Source organism: Phyllobates terribilis, unplaced genomic scaffold (assembly GCF_046119375.1).
Source record: "Phyllobates terribilis strain yellow unplaced genomic scaffold, ASM4611937v1 Scaffold_14__1_contigs__length_39327217, whole genome shotgun sequence".
Lineage (NCBI taxonomy): Eukaryota > Metazoa > Chordata > Amphibia > Anura > Dendrobatidae > Phyllobates > Phyllobates terribilis.
The window spans coordinates 13,787,133-13,810,076 of record NW_027362774.1 but is presented as its reverse complement, the minus strand read 5'-3'; the positions used below and the strand labels follow the sequence as shown (position 1 = coordinate 13,810,076).

The window sequence follows — 22,944 nt, the reverse complement described above, 5'->3', positions numbered from 1 at the left end:
TTCCTCCTCCTCCTCTTCTTCTTCTTTTTTCCTCCTCCTCCTCTTCTTCTTTTTTCCTCCTCCTCCTCCTCTTCTTCTTCTTTTTTCCTCCTCCTCCTCTTCTTCTTCTTTTTTCCTCCTCCTCCTCCTCCTCCTCTTCTTCTTCTTCTTTTTTCCTCCTCCTCCTCTTCTTCTTCTTCTTTTTTCCTCCTCCTCCTCTTCTTCTTCTTCTTCTTTTTTCCTCCTCCTCCTCTTCTTCTTCTTCTTTTTTCCTCCTCCTCCTCTTCTTCTTCTTCTTTTTTCCTCCTCCTCCTCTTCTTCTTCTTCTTCTTCTTCTTCTTCTTCTTCTTCTTCTTCTTCTTCTTCTTCTTCTTCTTCTTCTTCTTCTTCTTCTTCTTCTTCTTCTTCTTCTTCTTCTTCTTCTTCTTCTTCTTCTTCTTCTTCTTCTTCTTCTTCTTTTTTCCTCCTCCTCCTCCTCTTCTTCTTCTTTTTTCCTCCTCCTCCTCTTCTTCTTCTTTTTTCCTCCTCCTCCTCCTCTTCTTCTTCTTTTTTCCTCCTCCTCCTCCTCTTCTTCTTCTTTTTTCCTCCTCCTCCTCTTCTTCTTCTTTTTTCCTCCTCCTCCTCTTCTTCTTCTTTTTTCCTCCTCCTCCTCTTCTTCTTCTTTTTTCCTCCTCCTCCTCTTCTTCTTCTTTTTTCCTCCTCTTCATCTTTTATGTTGGATGGAAGAAAAGCGGAATTTCCTTGTGGCCAAATATTATTTTCCCTGTTGTGACTTTCATTTTTTATTTCCTAGCGGGGGGCGGTGAACTGCGGACTGTGTTGTATATCTGTTGTTCTATAATAAAGGATGGGGTCTTTACAGAGTCCGGACTGTGACGGGCTGCGCAGACTGATGTTTTAAGGGTCAGCGGTTTTCTTAATTTTGGTCCCATCGGGCACCGGTAATGGAGTGTAAGCAGAAATCTACACCCGCGGTAACCTGTTATCTCATGGGGGCCCCCGGTATAATGTCCTTCTCATGGGGGCCCCCGGTATAATGTCCTTCTCATGGGGGCCCCCTGTATAATGTCGTTGTCTGCAGAGGTTGCGCTCTAAGATCGGTGTGATATTTAGTGAGAGTGAAATATAATGCATGATGGGAGTTGTAGTCAAAGACGTCACTCACAATAGCACAGGAACATAAACACACACGAATGTCTAGTAATTTGGTTGGTAGTGTTTTATGAGAACTTGATTTGCAAATGCAAAAATAATATATGACCAAAAAGTAAAAAAAAAGTTTTTAACATGTGGAAAAACTATTCCCATTTGCATATTGAGATTAATAGTAAGTAGTGAGAAATGTAAAAATATGCAAAGTAGCACAGATAGTCTCCTGAGTGGGAATCTGATTTTTCACAAAAGTTTTCCAGGATCTTTTTAGTGTAAAGTAATGCAGGCTGCAGTGCGTGTGGACACCACTAGGTGGCAGCATTCTTCAGAACCATTTGTCCAGTACAGCAGATTGGGGTGTTATGATCTGCTGGCATCTAGTGGTGGCATTGAGCACTGCACCCTCAAAATACAGCACCTAAGGCAAGAACGTATTAGGGTTTGGTACAATTAATCCAGTATAGATCATTTTGGCCCCGTATAATAAATCGGGGTCTTGATTGAGGGGTTTTCATCATCCGGTTTAAACTTTTGGATGGAGTTTATTTGAAGGCAGTTTCTCTGGATTTTCCCCAGTTCTGGAGGCGGCTGATAACAGGGAGCAATAGCCCGTGCTCAGCCCATAGGATACAGTCACAGGACTGGAGTTTATTCATTATTTCTCCCAAAACTAACGGAAGAACGAGATCAGAAACCCTGGCGGTGCGAACGGGCGGAGGACGCGTTGTAAAACCACAATCCCCAGCAGACTATGACAGCCGGATCATGGGAGTTGTTATGCAGCAGGTGCCGCTGTAAGTCAGTGCTGGCAGCAGATATTGGGTAATGGGGGACATCTCTGCTCCCCGACCGTGGGGTCCGCAGCCCCCTCCTCGCTTCCGTTACACTTGCAGCAGCAGGTACAGCGATGGGGTCTCCGGGGTCCTCCGCGTCTCTCGGCTGCAGAGAGTTCTGTGGACGGAGAATCCAGCGACTTGTCCAAGTTCATGTTGGAGGTAAAAGAGTCCAAGGATTCATTAAAAAATAAAGGAAAGACGTATATACAGCGGCAGGGTCCGGGGGGAGGTCAGGCCTGGGCAGAGGCCGCGTTACTGCCAGCGCCCCTCCAATCCCCGAAACTGAAGAAGGCGCTTCCTCCATAGGCGATCATCACCAGGCAGGCGAAGAACTGGGGGAGGGGAAAAGGGATCAGTGAGAGCAGATATGCAGCCTCCGTATCGTACCCGGCCCCCGGTATGCAGCCTCCGTATCGTACCCGGCCCCCGGTATGCAGCCTCCGTATCGTACCCGGCCCCCGGTATGCAGCCTCCGTATCGTACCCGGCCCCCGGTATGCAGCCTCCGTATCGTACCCGGCCCCCGGTATGCAGCCTCCGTATCGTACCCGGCCCCCGGTATGCAGCCTCCGTATCGTACCCGGCCCCCGGTATGCAGCCTCCGTATCGTACCCGGCCCCCGGTATGCAGCCTCCGTATCGTACCCGGCCCCCGGTATGCAGCCTCCGTATCGTACCCGGCCCCCGGTATGCAGCCTCCGTATCGTACCCGGCCCCCGGTATGCAGCCTCCGTATCGTACCCGGCCCCCGGTATGCAGCCTCCGTATCGTACCCGGCCCCCGGTATGCAGCCTCCGTATCGTACCCGGCCCCCGGTATGCAGCCTCCGTATCGTACCCGGCCCCCGGTATGCAGCCTCCGTATCGTACCCGGCCCCCGGTATGCAGCCTCCGTATCGTACCCGGCCCCCGGTATGCAGCCTCCGTATCGTATGCAGCCTCCGTATCGTACCCGGCCCCCGGTATGCAGCCTCCGTATCGTATGCAGCCTCTGAATTCTACCCGGCCCCCGTATCGTACCCGGCCCCCGGTATGCAGCCTCCATATTTCTACCCAGACCCCGATATACAGCCTCCAATATGCGGCCTCCATATTCTACTTGGCCTCCATATCATACCCGGCCCCTAATATAGCCTCCATATTCTATTTGGCCTCCATATACCCGGCCCTCAATATACTGCCTCCACACCATACCCATCCTCCAATATACAGCCTCCATATCTTACCCGACCCCGATATACAGCTACCATATTTTACCAGGTCCCCGATATACAGCCTCCGTATTCTACCCGGCCTCCAATATACAGACTCCATATCATATCCAGCCTCCAATATACAGCCTCTGTATTCTACCCGGCCTCCATTTCATACCCGGCCCCCAATATACAGCCTCCATATCATAGCCTTCAAAATACAGCTTCCGTATTCTACCCAGCCTCCATATCTTACCTGGCCTCCAATATACAGCCTCCATATTCCACCTGACCCCCGATATACAGCCTCCATATTCTACCCGGCCCCCAATATACAGTCTCCATATCTTACCCGGACACCGATATACAGCCTCTGTATTCTACCCGGCCCCCAATATACAGCCTCCATATCATACCCAGCCCCCAATATACAGCTTCTGTATTCTACCCAGCCCCCAATATACAGCCTCCATATCTTCTCCAGCCCCCAATATACAGCATCCATATTCTACCCGGCCTCCATATACTCGGACCCCAATATACAGCCTCCATTATACAGCCTCTGTATTCTACTTGGCCTCCAATATACAGCCTCCGTATCATACCCGCTTCCAATATACAACCTCCGCATTCTACCCGGCCTCCAATATACAGATTCCTGATCATACAAGCCTCCACTATACAGCCTCCATATTCTACTCAGCCCCTGATATACAGCCTCCATATCGTACCCGGCCTCCAATATACAGCCTCCATACCATACCCATTCTCCAAAATACAGCCTCCATATTCTACCCGGCCTCCATATAATACCTGGCCCCCAATATACAGTCTCCATATCTTACCCGGCCTCCAATATACAGCCTCCGTATTCTACCCTGCCCTCGATATACAGCCTCCGTATTTCTACCCGGCCCCCTATATACAGCCTCTATATCATACCCGGCCTCCAATATACAGACTCCATATCATATACAGCCTCTGTATTCTACCCGACCTCCATATAACTGGCCCCCAATATACAGCCTCCATTTCATACCCGGCCTCCGATATACAGACAACATATACCTGGCCCCCAATATACAGACTCCATATCATAGCCTCCAAAATACAGTCTCTGTATTCTACCCAGCCTCCAATATGCAGCCTCCATATTCCACCTGGCCCCCAATATACAGCCTTCATATTCTACCCAGCCCCCTATATACAGCCTCCGTATTTCTACCCGTACCCCGATATACAGCCTTCATATTCTACCCGGACCCCAATATACAGCCTCCATAACCTACCCGACCTCCGATACACAGCCTCCGTATTCTTCCCGGCCCCCGATATACAGCCTCCATATCATACCCGGCCTCCAATATACAGCCTCCATATAATACCCGGCCCCCAATATACCGCCTCCATACCATACCCATTCTCCAAAATACAGCCTCCATATCATACCCGGCCTCCATATCATACCCGGCCTCCAATATACAGCCTCCATATAATACCCGGCCCCCAATATACCGCCTCCATACCATACCCATTCTCCAAAATACAGCCTCCATATCCTACCTGGCCCCCAATATTCAAACTCCATATCATTCCCGGCCTCCGATACACATCCTACGTATTCTACCTGGCCCCCGATATAAAGCCTCCATATTCTACCCGGCCTCCAATATTCAGCCTCCATATCGTACCCGGCCCCCAATATACAGCCTCCATACAATACCCATCCTCCAAAATACAGCCGCCTTATTCTACCCGGCCTCCATATCTTACCCGGCCTCCAATATACAGCCTCTGTATTCTACTCTGCCTCCAATATACAGACTTATACCCAGCCTCCAATATACAGCCTCCATATTATACCCGGCCCCCAATATACAGACTCCGTATCATACCCTGCCCCCAATATACAGCCTCTGTATTCTACACGGCCTCCAATATACAACCTCTGTATTCTACCCGGCCTCCAATATAAAGCCTCCATATTCTACCCGGCCTCCAATATACAGACTTATATCATACCCAGCCTCCAATATACAGCCACCATATCATACCTGGCCTCCAATATACAGCCTCCATATCATACCCGGCCTCCAATATACAGCCTCTGTATCATACCCGCCTCCAATATACAGCCTCTGTATTCTACCCGGCCTCCAATATACAGCCTCCGTATTCTACCCGGCCTCCAATATACAGCCTCCATATCCTACCCGACCTCCGATATACAGCTTCCGTATCCTACCTGGCCCCCAATATACAAACTCCATATCATTCCCGGCCTCCGTATTCTACCCGGCCCCCGATATAAAGCCTCCATATTCTACCAGGCCTCCATATCATACCCGGCCCCCAATATACAGCCTCCATACCATACCCATCCTCCAAAATACAGCCTCCATATTCTACCCAGCCTCCATATCATACCCGGCCCCCAATATATAGTCTCCATATCTTACCCGCCTCCAATATACAGCCTCTGTATTCTACACGGCCCTCAATATACAGCCACTATATCTTACCCAGCCCCCGATATACAGCCTCTGTATTCTACTCGGCCTCCAATATAGAGACTCCATATCATACTCAGCCTCTAATATACAGACTCCATATCATACCCAGCCTCCAATATGCAGCCTCCATATCATACCCGGCCCCAATATACAGACTCCATATCATACCCGGTCTCCAATACACAGCCTCTGTTTCATACCCGCCTCCAATATACAGCCTCTGTATTCTACCCGGCCTCCAATATACAGCCTCCATATCCTGCCCGGTCTCCAGAATACAGCCTCCATATCCTACCTGGCCTCCCATATAAACTCAATATCATACCTTGCCTCCGATATACAGCCTCCATATTCTACCCGGCCCCCGATATACAGCCTCCATATTCTACCCGGCCCCCGATATACAGCCTCCGTATCATACCCGGCCCCCGATATACAGCCTCCGTATTCTCCCTGGCCCCCGATATACAGCCTCCATATTCTCCCCGGCCCCCTGTATACAGCCTCCGTATTCTCCCCGGCCCCCTGTATACAGCCTCCGTATTCTCCCCGGCCCCCTGTATACAGCCTCCGTATTCTCCCCGGCCCCCTGTATACAGCCTCCGTATTCTCCCCGGCCCCCTGTATACAGCCTCCGTATTCTCCCCGGCCCCCTGTATACAGCCTCCGTATTCTCCCCGGCCCCCTGTATACAGCCTCCGTATTCTCCCCGGCCCCCTGTATACAGCCTCCGTATTCTCCCCGGCCCCCTGTATACAGCCTCCGTATTCTCCCCGGCCCCCTGTATACAGCCTCCGTATTCTCCCCGGCCCCCTGTATACAGCCTCCGTATTCTCCCCGGCCCCCTGTATACAGCCTCCGTATTCTCCCCGGCCCCCTGTATACAGCCTCCGTATTCTCCCCGGCCCCCTGTATACAGCCTCCGTATTCTCCCCGGCCCCCTGTATACAGCCTCCGTATTCTCCCCGGCCCCCTGTATACAGCCTCCGTATTCTCCCCGGCCCCCTGTATACAGCCTCCGTATTCTCCCCGGCCCCCTGTATACAGCCTCCGTATTCTCCCCGGCCCCCTGTATACAGCCTCCGTATTCTCCCCGGCCCCCTGTATACAGCCTCCGTATTCTCCCCGGCCCCCTGTATACAGCCTCCGTATTCTCCCCGGCCCCCTGTATACAGCCTATATATCTTATTATTTTTAGCCTAAAATACATGTATTTAAGTCAAACTATAAAGACCTCGCAGCCTCAATATCTGTCCATTAACAGCGGCCCCAACTTGTAAATTTTCAGCTGTTGCAAAACTACAACTCCCAGTATCCCCAGATAGCCAGCATAATAGAAAGGGGTTCCCTTCCCTGGCGGCGACTTTGGCAGGTATGAGTGTTGCTCTGTTTTTCTTTACCACTAGAGGGCGCCCTGCAGGGGGAATTAATGTGCAGCTGAGCGGGAAGCAAGGAAAGTGCTGGGAAGTTTCTCTGCTGCAGCTTTGGGTCTGGTGAGTTCTTCCGTCTCCGGATATCGTGCGTCTAGATGTGATTATTTAGTGATGGGAACTGGAGGCCGGTGGTGAGGCTGCAGGGGGGGGGGTGTGCAGAGGCCGCAATCCTATTTGGCCTTTGGTGTTCACATGAAAGGATCTGAATGAAGCGAGAACTACACGGCGACGTTACGGTGGCATCATCGCACTGCAAAATCACAATAGCTGTAGGGAATGTGGCCACACTGCATCACGATGGGCAACAAAGTCCAAAATTTCAGCATTTATCATCATACAGTGTATAGATTTACACAGTCGCCACTAGAGGGAGCTCACTACATACAGATTTACACAGTCACCACTAGAGGGAGCTCACTACATACAGATTTACACAGTCACCACTAGAGGGAGCTCACTACATACAGATTTATACAGTCACCACTAGAGAAGCTTACTACATACAGATTTATACAGTCACCACTAGAGGGAGCTCACTACATACAGATTTATACAGCCACCACTAGGGGGAGCTCACTACATACAGATTTATACATCCACCACTAGAGGGAGCTCACTACATACAGATTTATACAGCCACCACTAGGGGGAGCTCACTACATACAGATTTATACATCCACCACTAGAGGGAGCTCACTACATACAGAATTACACAGTCACCACTAGAGGGAGCTCACTACATACAGAATTACACAGTCACCACTAGAGGGAGCTCACTACATACAGATTTATACAGTCACCACTAGAGGGAGCTCACTACATACAGATTTATACAGCCACCACTAGGGGGAGCTCACTACATACAGATTTATACATCCACCACTAGAGGGAGCTCACTACATACAGAATTACACAGTCACCACTAGAGGGAGCTCACTACATACAGATTTATACATCCACCACTAGAGGGAGCTCACTACATACAGATTTATACAGCCACTACTAGGGGGAGCTCACTCCATACAGATTTATACAGCCACCACTAGAGGGAGCTCACTCAATACAGATTTATACAGCCACCACTAGAGGGAGCTCACTACATACAGATTTATACAGTCACCACTAGAGGGAGCTCACTACATACAGATGTATACAGTCACCACTAGAGGGAGCTCACTACATACAGATGTATACAGTCACCACTAGAGGAGCTCACTACATACAGATTTATACAGCCACCACTAGAGGGAGCTCACTACATACAGAATTACACAGTCACCACTAGAGGGAGCTCACTACATACAGATTTATACAGCCACCACTAGAGGGAGCTCACTACATACAGATTTATACATCCACCACTAGAGGGAGCTCACTACATACAGATTTATACAGCCACCACTAGGGGGAGCTCACTCCATACAGATTTATACAGCCACCACTAGAGGGAGCTCACTCAATACAGATTTATACAGCCACCACTAGAGGGAGCTCACTACATACAGATTTATACAGTCACCACTAGAGGGAGCTCACTACATACAGATGTATACAGTCACCACTAGAGGGAGCTCACTACATACAGATGTATACAGTCACCACTAGAGGGAGCTCACTACATACAGATTTATACAGCCACCACTAGAGGGAGCTCACTACATACAGAATTATACAGTCACCACTAGAGGGAGCTCACTACATACAGATTTATACATCCACCACTAGAGGGAGCTCACTCCATACAGATTTATACAGCCACCACTAGGGGGAGCTCACTCCATACAGATTTATACAGCCACCACTAGAGGGAGCTCACTCAATACAGATTTATACAGCCACCACTAGAGGGAGCTCACTACATACAGATTTATACAGTCACCACTAGAGGGAGCTCACTACATACAGATGTATACAGTCACCACTAGAGGGAGCTCACTACATACAGATGTATACAGTCACCACTAGAGGGAGCTCACTACATACAGATGTATACAGTCACCACTAGAGGAGCTCACTACATACAGATTTATACAGCCACCACTAGAGGGAGCTCACTACATACAGAATTACACAGTCACCACTAGAGGGAGCTCACTCCATACAGATTTATACAGCCACCACTAGAGGGAGCTCACTACATACAGAATTATACAGTCACCACTAGAGGGAGCTCACTACATACAGATTTACACATCCACCACTAGAGGGAGCTCACTACATACAGAATTACACAGTCACCACTAGAGGGAGCTCACTACATACAGATGTATACAGTCACCACTAGAGGGAGCTCACTACATACAGATGTATACAGTCACCACTAGAGGAGCTCACTACATACAGATTTATACAGCCACCACTAGAGGGAGCTCACTACATACAGAATTACACAGTCACCACTAGAGGGAGCTCACTACATACAGATTTATACAGCCACCACTAGAGGGAGCTCACTACATACAGATTTATACAGTCACCACTAGAGGGAGCTCACTACATACAGATTTATACAGTCACCACTAGAGGGAGCTCACTACATACAGATGTATACAGTCACCACTAGAGGGAGCTCACTACATACAGATGTATACAGTCACCACTAGAGGGAGCTCACTACATACAGATGTATACAGTCACCACTAGAGGAGCTCACTACATACAGATTTATACAGCCACCACTAGAGGGAGCTCACTACATACAGAATTACACAGTCACCACTAGAGGGAGCTCACTACATACAGATTTATACAGCCACCACTAGAGGGAGCTCACTACATACAGATTTACACATCCACCACTAGAGGGAGCTCACTACATACAGATTTATGCAGTCACCACTAGGGGGAGCTCACTACATACAGATTTATACAGTCACCACTAGAGGGAGCTCACTACATACAGAATTACACAGTCACCACTAGAGGGAGCTCACTACATACAGAATTACACAGTCACCACTAGAGGGAGCTCACTACATACAGATTTATACAGCCACCACTAGAGGGAGCTCACTACATACAGATTTACACATCCACCACTAGAGGGAGCTCACTACATACAGATTTATACAGTCACCACTAGAGGGAGCTCACTACATACAGATTTATACAGTCACCACTAGAGGGAGCTCACTACATACAGAATTACACAGTCACCACTAGAGGGAGCTCACTACATACAGAATTACACAGTCACCACTAGAGGGAGCTCACTACATACAGAATTACACAGTCACCACTAGAGGGAGCACACTACATACAGATTTATACAGCCACCACTAGAGGGAGCACACTACATACAGATTTATACAGCCACCACTAGAGGGAGCTCACTACATACAGCTTTATACAGCCACCACTAGAGGGAGCTCACTACATACAGAATTATACAGTCACCACTAGAGGGAGCTCACTACATACAGATTTACACATCCACCACTAGAGGGAGCTCACTACATACAGATTTATACCGTCACCACTAGAGGGAGCTCACTACATACAGATTTATACCGTCACCACTAGAGGGAGCTCACTACATACAGCTTTATACAGCAACCACTAGGGGGAGCTCACTACATACAGATTTATACAGCCACCACTAGGGGGAGCTCACTCCATACAGAATTATACAGTCACCACTAGAGGGAGCTCACTACATACAGATTTACACATCCACCACTAGAGGGAGCTCACTACATACAGATTTATACAGTCACCACTAGGGGGAGCTCACTACATACAGATTTATACAGTCACCACTAGAGGGAGCTCACTACATACAGAATTACACAGTCACCACTAGAGGGAGCTCACTACATACAGATTTATACAGCCACCACTAGAGGGAGCTCACTACATACAGAATTATACAGTCACCACTAGAGGGAGCTCACTACATACAGATTTACACATCCACCACTAGAGGGAGCTCACTACATACAGATTTATACAGTCACCACTAGGGGGAGCTCACTACATACAGATTTACACATCCACCACTAGAGGGAGCTCACTACATACAGATTTATACAGTCACCACTAGAGGGAGCTCACTACATACAGAATTACACAGTCACCACTAGAGGGAGCTCACTACATACAGATTTATACAGCCACCACTAGAGGGAGCACACTACATACAGATTTATACTGCCACCACTAGAGGGAGCTCACTACATACAGATTTATACAGTCACCACTAGAGGGAGCTCACTACATACAGATTTATACAGCCACCACGAGGGGGAGCTCACTACATACAGATTTATACAGTCACCACTAGAGGGAGCTCACTACATACAGATTTATACCGTCACCACTAGAGGGAGCTCACTACATACAGATTTATACCGTCACCACTAGAGGGAGCTCACTACATACAGATTTATACCGTCACCACTAGAGGGAGCTCACTACATACAGATTTATACCGTCACCACTAGAGGGAGCTCACTACATACAGATTTATACCGTCACCACTAGAGGGAGCTCACTACATACAGATTTATACCGTCACCACTAGAGGGAGCTCACTACATACAGATTTATACCGTCACCACTAGAGGGAGCTCACTACATACAGATTTATACCGTCACCACTAGAGGGAGCTCACTACATACAGATTTATACCGTCACCACTAGAGGGAGCTCACTACATACAGATTTATACCGTCACCACTAGAGGGAGCTCACTACATACAGATTTATACCGTCACCACTAGAGGGAGCTCACTACATACAGATTTATACCGTCACCACTAGAGGGAGCTCACTACATACAGATTTATACCGTCACCACTAGAGGGAGCTCACTACATACAGATTTATACCGTCACCACTAGAGGGAGCTCACTACATACAGATTTATACCGTCACCACTAGAGGGAGCTCACTACATACAGATTTATACCGTCACCACTAGAGGGAGCTCACTACATACAGATTTATACCGTCACCACTAGAGGGAGCTCACTACATACAGATTTATACCGTCACCACTAGAGGGAGCTCACTACATACAGATTTATACCGTCACCACTAGAGGGAGCTCACTACATACAGATTTATACCGTCACCACTAGAGGGAGCTCACTACATACAGATTTATACCGTCACCACTAGAGGGAGCTCACTACATACAGATTTATACCGTCACCACTAGAGGGAGCTCACTACATACAGAATTACACAGTCACCACTAGAGGGAGCACACTACATACAGATTTATACAGCCACCTCTAAGGGGAGCTCACTACATACAGATTTATACAGCCACCACTAGGGGGAGCTCACTACATACAGCTTTATACAGCAACCACTAGGGGGAGCTCCCTACATACAGATTAATACAGTCACCACAAGAGGGAGCTCACTACATACAGATTTATACAGTCACCACTAGAGGGAGCTCACTACATACAGATTTATACAGTCACCACTAGAGGGAGCTCACTACATACAGATTTATGCATCCACCACTAGAGGGAGCTCACTACATACAGATTTATGCATCCACCACTAGAGGGAGCTCACTACATACAGATTTATGCATCCACCACTAGAGGGAGCTCACTACATACAGATTTATACAGCCACCACTAGAGGGAGCTCACTAAATACAGACTTATACAGCCACCACTAGAGGGAGCTCACTAAATACAGACTTATACAGTCACATCTAGAGGGAACCCACTACATACAGATTTATACAGCCACCACTAGGGGGAACCCACTACATACAGATTTATACAGCCACCACTAGAGGGAGCTCACTACATACAGATTTATACAGCCATCACTAGAGGGAGCTCACTACATACAGATTTATAAAGCAACCACTAGGAGGAGCTCACTACATACAGATTTATACAGCCACCACTAGAGGGAGCTCACTACATACAGATTTATACAGCCACCACTAGGGGGAGCTTGCTACATACTGATTTATAAAGCAACCACTAGGAGGAGCTCACTACATACAGCTTTATACAGCCACCACTAGAGGGAGCTCACTACATACAGATTTATAAAACAACCACTAGGAGGAGCTCACTACATATAGATTTATACAGTCACCACTAGGGGGAGCTCACTACATACAGAATTACACAGTCACCACTAGAGGGAGCTCACTACATACAGATTTATACAGCCACCACTAGAGGGAGCACACTACATACAGATTTATACTGCCACCACTAGAGGGAGCTCACTACATACAGATTTATACAGTCACCACTAGAGGGAGCTCACTACATACAGATTTATACAGCCACCACGAGGGGGAGCTCACTACATACAGATTTATACAGTTACCACTAGAGGGAGCTCACTACATACAGATTTATACCGTCACCACTAGAGGGAGCTCACTACATACAGATTTATACCGTCACCACTAGAGGGAGCTCACTACATACAGATTTATACCGTCACCACTAGAGGGAGCTCACTACATACAGATTTATACCGTCACCACTAGAGGGAGCTCACTACATACAGATTTATACCGTCACCACTAGAGGGAGCTCACTACATACAGATTTATACCGTCACCACTAGAGGGAGCTCACTACATACAGATTTATACCGTCACCACTAGAGGGAGCTCACTACATACAGATTTATACCGTCACCACTAGAGGGAGCTCACTACATACAGATTTATACCGTCACCACTAGAGGGAGCTCACTACATACAGATTTATACCGTCACCACTAGAGGGAGCTCACTACATACAGATTTATACCGTCACCACTAGAGGGAGCTCACTACATACAGAATTACACAGTCACCACAAGAGGGAGCTCACTACATACAGATTTATACAGTCACCACTAGAGGGAGCTCACTACATACAGATTTATGCATCCACCACTAGAGGGAGCTCACTACATACAGATTTATGCATCCACCACTAGAGGGAGCTCACTACATACAGATTTATGCATCCACCACTAGAGGGAGCTCACTACATACAGATTTATACAGCCACCACTAGAGGGAGCTCACTAAATACAGACTTATACAGCCACCACTAGAGGGAGCTCACTAAATACAGACTTATACAGTCACATCTAGAGGGAACCCACTACATACAGATTTATACAGCCACCACTAGGGGGAACCCACTACATACAGATTTATACAGCCACCACTAGAGGGAGCTCACTACATACAGATTTATACAGCCATCACTAGAGGGAGCTCACTAAGTACAGATTTATAAAGCAACCACTAGCGGGAGCTCACTACATACAGATTTATACTGCCACCACTAGAGGGAGCACACTACATACAGATTTATAAAGCAACCACTAGGAGGAGCTCACTACATACAGATTTATAAAACAACCACTAGGAGGAGCTCACTACATACAGATTTATACAGCCACCACTAGAGGGAGCTCACTACATACAGATTTATACAGCCACCACTAGGGGGAGCTTACTACATACTGATTTATAAAGCAACCACTAGGAGGAGCTCACTACATACAGATTTATAAAACAACCACTAGGAGGAGCTCACTACATATAGATTTATACAGTCACCACTAGGGGGAGCTCACTACATACAGATTTATACAGCCACCACTAGAGGGAGCTCACTACATACAGAATTACACAGTCACCACAAGAGGGAGCTCACTACATACAGATTTATACAGTCACCACTAGAGGGAGCTCACTACATACAGATTTATACAGCCACCACTAGAGGGAGCTCACTACATACAGATTTATACAGCCACCACTAGAGGGAGCACACTACATACAGATTTATAAAGCCACCACTAGGAGGAGCTCACTACATACAGATTTATACAGCCACCACTAGGGGGAGCACACTACATACAGATTTATACAGCCACCACTAGGGGGAGCACACTACATACAGATTTATACAGCCACCACTAGGGGGAGCACACTACATACAGATTTATACAGCCACCACTAGGGGGAGCACACTACATACAGATTTATACAGCCACCACTAGGGGGAGCACACTACATACAGATTTATACAGCCTCCACTAGGAGGAGCTCACTACATACAGATTTATACAGTCACCTCTAGAGGGAGCTCACTACATACAGATTCATACAGTCACCAGTAGAGGGAGCTCACTACATACAGATTTATACAGCCACCACTAGAGGGAGCTCACTACATACAGATTTATACAGTCACCCCAGCGCCTGCACTGTCCTGTGTTCAGTCTGGTGGAGGCCGTCTGCACCGCGGAGCTTAATGTCCGCTGGTCCTGGCACATTATGTAGTCCCGGAGGATTTATAGGGGGTTTGTTGAGCGCGCAGTGTCCTGAATGAGCCCAGTCTGATAAATACAGGTGGCCGACCTTTGCTGGGAGTTGTAGTTCCTCAAAACTGGAGATTTTATCAAAAAATCTATTTGAGCCGTTGCGCAGTACAACTCCCATCATCCTATGCTGATGGATATTATGGTGTCGTCTTACCGAGGCGGCTGCTCTCCTGTTGTATTCATCTCCCGAGGGATATCCCAGCCGCACGGACGCTGCACAGGTGATGAATGCGGTGATGTAGAGGATGAAGGCCGCCGTGTGGTATATGAAGACCTGGGAGCGAGAAGAGAATGTCAGCTCCTCCACCTGATGGTGACCGGCTCCGCATGGGCCGTCCTATGTGAGGCCCCTCCCCTTTGATGCTGTGCTGCGGCACATGTGCATAGCGGCCTCTCCTCACCTCTATGGGGGATGCAGAATATGACGCCGAGCAGCTCGGCTGTGTCTCCCATAGAGGTGAACGGACCCCTCTCTGTGCCATAGAGGTGAACGGACCCCTCTCCGTGCCATAGAGGTGAACGGACCCCTCTCCGTGCCATAGAGGTGAACGGACCCCTCTCCATCCCATAGAGGTGAACGGACCCCTCTCCGTCCCATAGAGGTGAACGGACCCCTCTCCATTCATTCTGAGGAGGCAGCGCTCACCGTCAGGGGCCAAGGAACAAAGCCGATCCTCTTGTGCAGCTGCAGGAAGAACAAGATGCAGAGGACGAGGGTGAGCAGCCAGAAGAAGATGGCCACGAACAAGACCCAGCCGAAGGCCGCCACGTAATAGTGACGAGTGTCTGCGATCAGCGCCCAAACAATGAGACCCAGGACCTGCAAGAGAGAGCGACCATCAGCAACGATCAGCGACGATCTGCCCCATCATCCGGCAGGGCTGGACGGCAAAAGAAATCTGCAAGAAATGCGTCAGTCTGATTCACAGATCACATGCACTAGTCACCTCCAGAGCTGCAATCACATGCACTAGTCATCTCCAGAGCTGCAATCACCTCCAAAGCTGCATTCACATGCTCCAGTCACCTCCAGAACTGCAATCACATGCACTAATCACCTCCAGAGCTGTGTTAGAATGCACTTATCACCTCCAGAGCTGCAATCACATGCACTAGTCACCTCCAGAGCTGTAATCGCATGCTCCAATCACCTCCAAAGCTGCATTCACAGGCTCCAGTCACCTCCAGAGCTGCAATCGCATGCACTAATCACCTCTAGAGTTGCATTCACTTGCTCCAGGCACCTCCAGAGCTGCAATCACATGCACCAGTCACCTCCAAAACTGTGTTAGAATGCACTTATCACCTCCAGAGCTGCAATCACATGCACTAATCACCTCTAGAGCTGCAATCACATGCACTAATCACCTCCAGAGCTGCAATCACATGCACTAATCACCTCCAGAGCTGCATTCACATGCTCCAGTCACCTCCAGAGCTGCAGTCGCATGCACTAGTCACCTCCACAGCTGCAATCACATGCACTATTCACCTCCACAGCTGAAATCGCATGCACTAGTCACCTCCACAGCTGCAATCTCATGCTCCAATCACCTCCACAGCTGCAATCACATGCACCAGTCTCCTCCACAGCTGCAATCGCATGCACCAGTCACCTACAAAGCTGCAATCACATGCACCAGTCACCTCCACAGCTGCAATCGCATGCACCAGTCACCTCCACAGCTGCAATCGCATTATCCAGTCACCTCCACAGCTATAATCACATGCTCCAGTCACCTCCAAAGCTGCAATCGCATGCTCCAGTTGCATACACAGCCACATTCACAGATCTAGCCACCTTAACAATTCACACGCACAAGCTACAGCAAAATCTGCATTCACAATTCCTACTCCAGTTGCATCCAGAGCAGCATCCACATATAGTGGGGTAGTTCTATAGAAATGACCGTGCAGCCACTTCTCCCGCAGGGTCAGATATTCTATCACCGCTATACGTGTCCAGGGTGACACAGCCCCTTTAATGGCAGCCATCTTGGTTGTCGCTTCCTTACAAACCAACAAGAAGAAAACTTGAAAAAGAAAAGCGCGAATCTAGATTTCATCGAGGACCATGACGCGGCTGAAAACAGAGGGCAAAAGCGCAGCACAGGTCACATGAGAGAGACCCCGGCTGTTGTGGCCCCTGTAGATGTTCTGGGGCCGGTTCTGCACCAGTGTCGGGACGCGGTGCAGGGACGGGGTGCAGGGACGGGAGCGGGGTGGAGGGACAGGGTGCAGGGACAGAGTGTAGGGACGGGGTGCAGGGACGGGATCGGGGTGCAGGGACGGGATCGGGGTGCAGGGACGGGATCGGGGTGGAGGGACGGGGTGCAGGGACGGGGTGCAGGGATGGGATCGGGGTGGAGGGACGGGGTGCAGGGACGGGGGGCGGGGACTGGGTGTAGGGATGGGATGCAGGGGCGGGGTGCAGGGACGGGGTTCGGGGTGTAGGGACGGGGTGCAGGGACGGGTGCGACGCCGCTGTCAGTGTTGTGCAAAACTCCAGAAGTGGTCGGTGCTGACAACAAAGCCACGGAATTTAACCCTTTGCATCCACCCAGACATAAGGACCCGGCCCCGTCCTCCCTAAAATAGTCATAGATAATTTCCCTGCAATCAGCACATTCCTCTCCTGAAATACTCTGTGCTGCTCTGATGGCCTTTACCCTTTCCTCTATGTAAATACGACATATTCCTATTTCCTACCTCCTATCATGACGATGACCGGCGTCGCAAGCAGCAACGATCCCAAATAGCAGCACCTCTAATTCCTGAAACACTCTGTGCTGCTGTGATAATACAGGACCCTGGTCAGCAGCCACGTCAGTGGTCAGTGTGCACCGGCCGGGATCCTGCGGCACCTCTCTGGATTAGCCGGTCCGGCACGATGCCACGTGTGCATGGAGCCGTGTGTTGATCCAGCAGGGGGAGGGGGCAGAGTGCAGGGCGCTGGCGCAGCTGCTGACTGGGGTCTTGTGACCCCCTCCCGGGGTCAATATGGCGGCACACGGGGTCAGTGCGGCTGCAGGTAATAAATGTGCCGCCATGTTCTCTCCTCATTGAACGCGTCGCCTCGTGTGACCCAATAATAAAGCAGATCTCTGACCCGCAGAGCTTGTGATCTACTGAGGCCGGAGCTTTATGGATCTGATCATTAATAATTGGACATGTCCTGTTTTGCAACTTCCTAATATCCTCTGTGATCAATTCCTCCCTGTGATCCAGATCGGTGTCTCCCTCTCGCTTGGTGCCGCGGTGTCTCCCTCTCTATCGGTGCCGCGGTGTCTCCCTGTCGCTCCGTGCCTCGGTGTCTTCCTGTCGCTCCGTGCCGCGGTGTCTCCCTGTCGCTCCGTGCCGCGGTGTCTCCCTGTCGCTCGGTGCCGAGGTGTCTCCCTGTCGCTCGGTGCCGAGGTGTCTCCCTGTCGCTCGGTGCCGCGGTGTCTCCCTGTCGCTCGGTGCCGCGGTGTCTCCCGCTCGCTCGGTGCCGCGGTGTCTCCCGCTCGCTCGGTGCCGTGGTGTCTCCCGCTCGCTCGGTGCCGCGGTGTCTCCCTCTCTCTCCGTGCCGCGGTGTCTCCCTCTCTCCGTGCCGCGGTGTCTCCCTGTCGCTCCGTGCCACGGTGTCTCCCTGTCGCTCGGTGCCGCGGTGTCTCCCGCTCGCTCGGTGCCACGGTGTCTCCCGCTCGCTCGGTGCCGCGGTGTCTCCCTGTCGCTCGGTGCCGCGGTGTCTCCCTGTCGCTCGGTGCCGCGGTGTCTCCCGCTCGCTCGGTGCCGCGGTGTCTCCCGCTCGCTCGGTGCCGCGGTGTCTCCCGCTCGCTCGGTGCCACGGTGTCTCCCGCTCGCTCGGTGCCGCGGTGTCTCCCTGTCGCTCGGTGCCGCGGTGTCTCCCTGTCGCTCGGTGCCGCGGTGTCTCCCTGTCGCTCGGTGCCGCGGTGTCTCCCGCTCGCTCGGTGCCGCGGTGTCTCCCTGTCGCTCGGTGCCGCGGTGTCTCCCTGTCGCTCGGTGCCGCGGTGTCTCCCTGTCGCTCGGTGCCGCGGTGTCTCCCTGTCGCTCGGTGCCGCGGTGTCTCCCTGTCGCTCGGTGCCGCGGTGTCTCCCTGTCGCTCGGTGCCGCGGTGTCTCCCTGTCGCTCGGTGCCGCGGTGTCTCCCTGTCGCTCGGTGCCTTGGCGTCTCCCTGTCGCTCGGTGCCGCGGTGTCTCCCTCTCTCTCGGTGCCTCCCTGTCGCTCGGTGCCACGGTGTCTCCCTCTCTCTCGGTGCCGCGGTGTCTCCCGCTCGCTCGGTGCCGCGGTGTCTCCCTGTCGCTCGGTGCCGCGGTGTCTCCCTGTCTCTCGGTGCCGCGGTGTCTCCCTGTCTCTCGGTGCCGCGGTGTCTCCCTGTCGCTCGGTGCCGCGGTGTCTCCCTGTCGCTCGGTGCCGCGGTGTCTCCCTGTCGCTCGGTGCCGCGGTGTCTCCCTGTCGCTCGGTGCCGCGGTGTCTCCCTGTCGCTCGGTGCCGCGGTGTCTCCCTGTCGCTCGGTGCCGCGGTGTCTCCCGCTCGCTCGGTGCCGCGGTGTCTCCCTGTCGCTCGGTGCCGCGGTGTCTCCCTGTCGCTCGGTGCCGCGGTGTCTCCCTGTCGCTCGGTGCCGCGGTGTCTCCCTGTCGCTCGGTGCCGCGGTGTCTCCCTGTCGCTCGGTGCCGCGGTGTCTCCCGCTCGCTCGGTGCCGCGGTGTCTCCCGCTCGCTCGGTGCCGCGGTGTCTCCCTGTCGCTCGGTGCCGCGGTGTCTCCCTGTCGCTCGGTGCCGCGGTGTCTCCCTGTCGCTCGGTGCCGCGGTGTCTCCCTGTCGCTCGGTGCCGCGGTGTCTCCCTCTCTCTCGGTGCCTCCCTGTCGCTCGGTGCCACGGTGTCTCCCTCTCTCTCGGTGCCGCGGTGTCTCCCGCTCGCTCGGTGCCGCGGTGTCTCCCTGTCGCTCGGTGCCGCGGTGTCTCCCTGTCTCTCGGTGCCGCGGTGTCTCCCTGTCTCTCGGTGCCGCGGTGTCTCCCTGTCGCTCGGTGCCTTGGCGTCTCCCTGTCGCTCGGTGCCGCGGTGTCTCCCTCTCTCTCGGTGCCTCCCTGTCGCTCGGTGCCGCGGTGTCTCCCTCTCTCTCGGTGCCGCGGTGTCTCCCGCTCGCTCGGTGCCGCGGTGTCTCCCTGTCGCTCGGTGCCGCGGTGTCTCCCTGTCTCTCGGTGCCGCGGTGTCTCCCTGTCTCTCGGTGCCGCGGTGTCTCCCTGTCTCTCGGTGCCGCGGTGTCTCCCTGTCGCTCGGTGCCGCGGTGTCTCCCTCTCTCTCGGTGCCTCCCTCTCTCTCGGTGCCGCGGTGTCTCCCTCTCTCTCGGTGCCACGGTGTCTCCCTCTCTCTCTCGGTGCCGCGGTGTCTCCCGCTCGCTCGGTGCCGCGGTGTCTCCCTGTCGCTCGGTGCCGCGGTGTCTCCCTGTCGCTCGGTGCCGCGGTGTCTCCCTGTCGCTCGGTGCCGCGGTGTCTCCCTGTCGCTCGGTGCCGCGGTGTCTCCCTGTCGCTCGGTGCCGCGGTGTCTCCCTGTCGCTCCGTGCCGCGGTGTTTTCCTCTCTCTCGGTGCCGCGGTGTCTCCCTGTCGCTCGGTGCCGCGGTGTCTCCCTGTCGCTCGGTGCCGCGGTGTCTCCCTGTCGCTCGGTGCCGCGGTGTCTCCCTGTCGCTCGGTGCCGCGGTGTCTCCCTGTCGCTCGGTGCCGCGGTGTCTCCCTGTCGCTCGGTGCCGCGGTGTCTCCCTGTCGCTCGGTGCCGCGGTGTCTCCCTGTCGCTCGGTGCCGCGATGTCTCCCTGTCGCTCGGTGCCGCGGTGTCACCCTGTCGCTCCGTGCCGCGGTGTCTCCCGCTCGCTCCCGTATCCAGGTAGATGCCGCTTGCTCTTGTCTGAGACTTTCCTCCCCGGAGACCCTCGGGGGAAGGGAGGATAAGCCGAATAAACAAAGGCGTCTCCGTGGACCTGAGCGCGGCCCCCCACAGGGCGGATGATTAGGGTCATAGTAGGAAATTTTGGCCAGTGCCCCCGATTATTAGCAGTCGTCCTTCTCATACAGGCAAGTGGGAGTTTTTGGCCCCCAGTTTCCGGGGCACGGGTGCCATTACAGTCCCTGGCGTGGTCCCTGGTGCACTATGACGGCGGCACCCAGGACACATTTAGTCGCTGACTACTGGCAGGTACTTACCAGCTCCACCAGGATGAGGATCCCAGGGATGGATGTCAGGAAGGAGATGTCGGGTCTGGGGCAGAATCCTCCTCCGCCGGAGGCCTCCGGGGTGCTGGTCTGGGTGCTGACTTTGGCAGGGAATTCGGCCATGGTGCTGGGGATCCAGGTGTGCACAGGACGGGGCGAGCAGCGCACACTGGGACGCGCCTCTGGTATTTCGCAGCGTTTCCTACCTACGCCCCAGACACCAAGGTGCAGGAGGCGGCGCAGCGGTTACACAGTAATAGGATCCGTGCACCCGACACATGGGGCAAAGTCTGCGACAACGGTCTCACCTGTGCTCCCTGCAGCGCGGAGGCGCTCCGTGCTTAACCCTCCACCTGCCAGAGCCGAGACAGAAGGGGGCCATGACCCAGGGGCGGACACAGCACAGCTGCCAGGGGATAAGGGGCCACATCCACTGCAATTACCATCCGCCCCCAATATTACACAATGGGGGGAGTAGTGCTGCATCATTCTCTGATAATGTATCACACATGATGGGATTAGATACAGTACCTAAGTCAACAGCATCACACATTCTAGGCTTAGATGCAGCTTCACCGTCCCTGGGAATTTTCCACTATTATAATTACAGGGTGAAAAATCTCGTCACTGCTGTGTACATTGTTATGGGTGATGAGTACAGATGATGGCGGAACGGTTACGATATTGACTTTTTGTGACGTTGTATTGTCCCAACAAAATAGTGACATTATATATATCATACACAGGGAGAGGGGTAGTACTATAATAGTTATATTCTTGTACATAGGGGGCAGTATTATAGTAGTTATATTCTTGTACATAGGAGCAGTATTATAGTAGTTATATTCTTGTACATAGGGGGCAGTATTATAGTAGTTATATTCTTGTACATAGGGGGCAGTATTATAGTAGTTATATTCTTGTACATAGGGGGCAGTATTATAGTAGTTATATTCTTGTACATAGGGGCAGTATTATAGTAGTTATATTCTTGTACATAGGAGCAGTATTATAGTAGTTATATTCTTGTACATAGGAGGCAGTATTATAGTAGTTATATTCTTGTACATAGGGGGCAGTATTATAGTAGTTATATTCTTGTACATAGGGGGCAGTATTATAGTAGTTATATTCTTGTACATAGGGGCAGTATTATAGTAGTTATATTCTTGTACATAGGGGGCAGTATTATAGTAGTTATATTCTTGTACATAGGGGCAGTATTATAGTAGTTATATTCTTGTACATAGGGGGCAGTATTATAGTAGTTATATTCTTGTACATAGGGGGCAGTATTATAGTAGTTGTAT

At 51.5% G+C, this 22,944-nt stretch overlaps 1 protein-coding gene across 1 annotated transcript; it reads right to left on the bottom strand.

Annotated features, from left to right (window-relative positions):
* Positions 1 to 1,183: 1,183 nt before the first annotated feature.
* Positions 1,184 to 21,875, bottom strand: PLLP (plasmolipin). Its single transcript, XM_073659697.1, has 4 exons — positions 21,626 to 21,875; positions 16,076 to 16,249; positions 15,584 to 15,703; positions 1,184 to 2,299 (listed from the first exon to the last, which is right to left on the bottom strand). The coding sequence occupies exons 1-4, from the start codon at positions 21,755 to 21,757 to the stop codon at positions 2,198 to 2,200; spliced, it is 528 nt and encodes a 175-aa protein (XP_073515798.1). The 5' UTR covers positions 21,758 to 21,875; the 3' UTR covers positions 1,184 to 2,197.
* Positions 21,876 to 22,944: the final 1,069 nt, after the last annotated feature.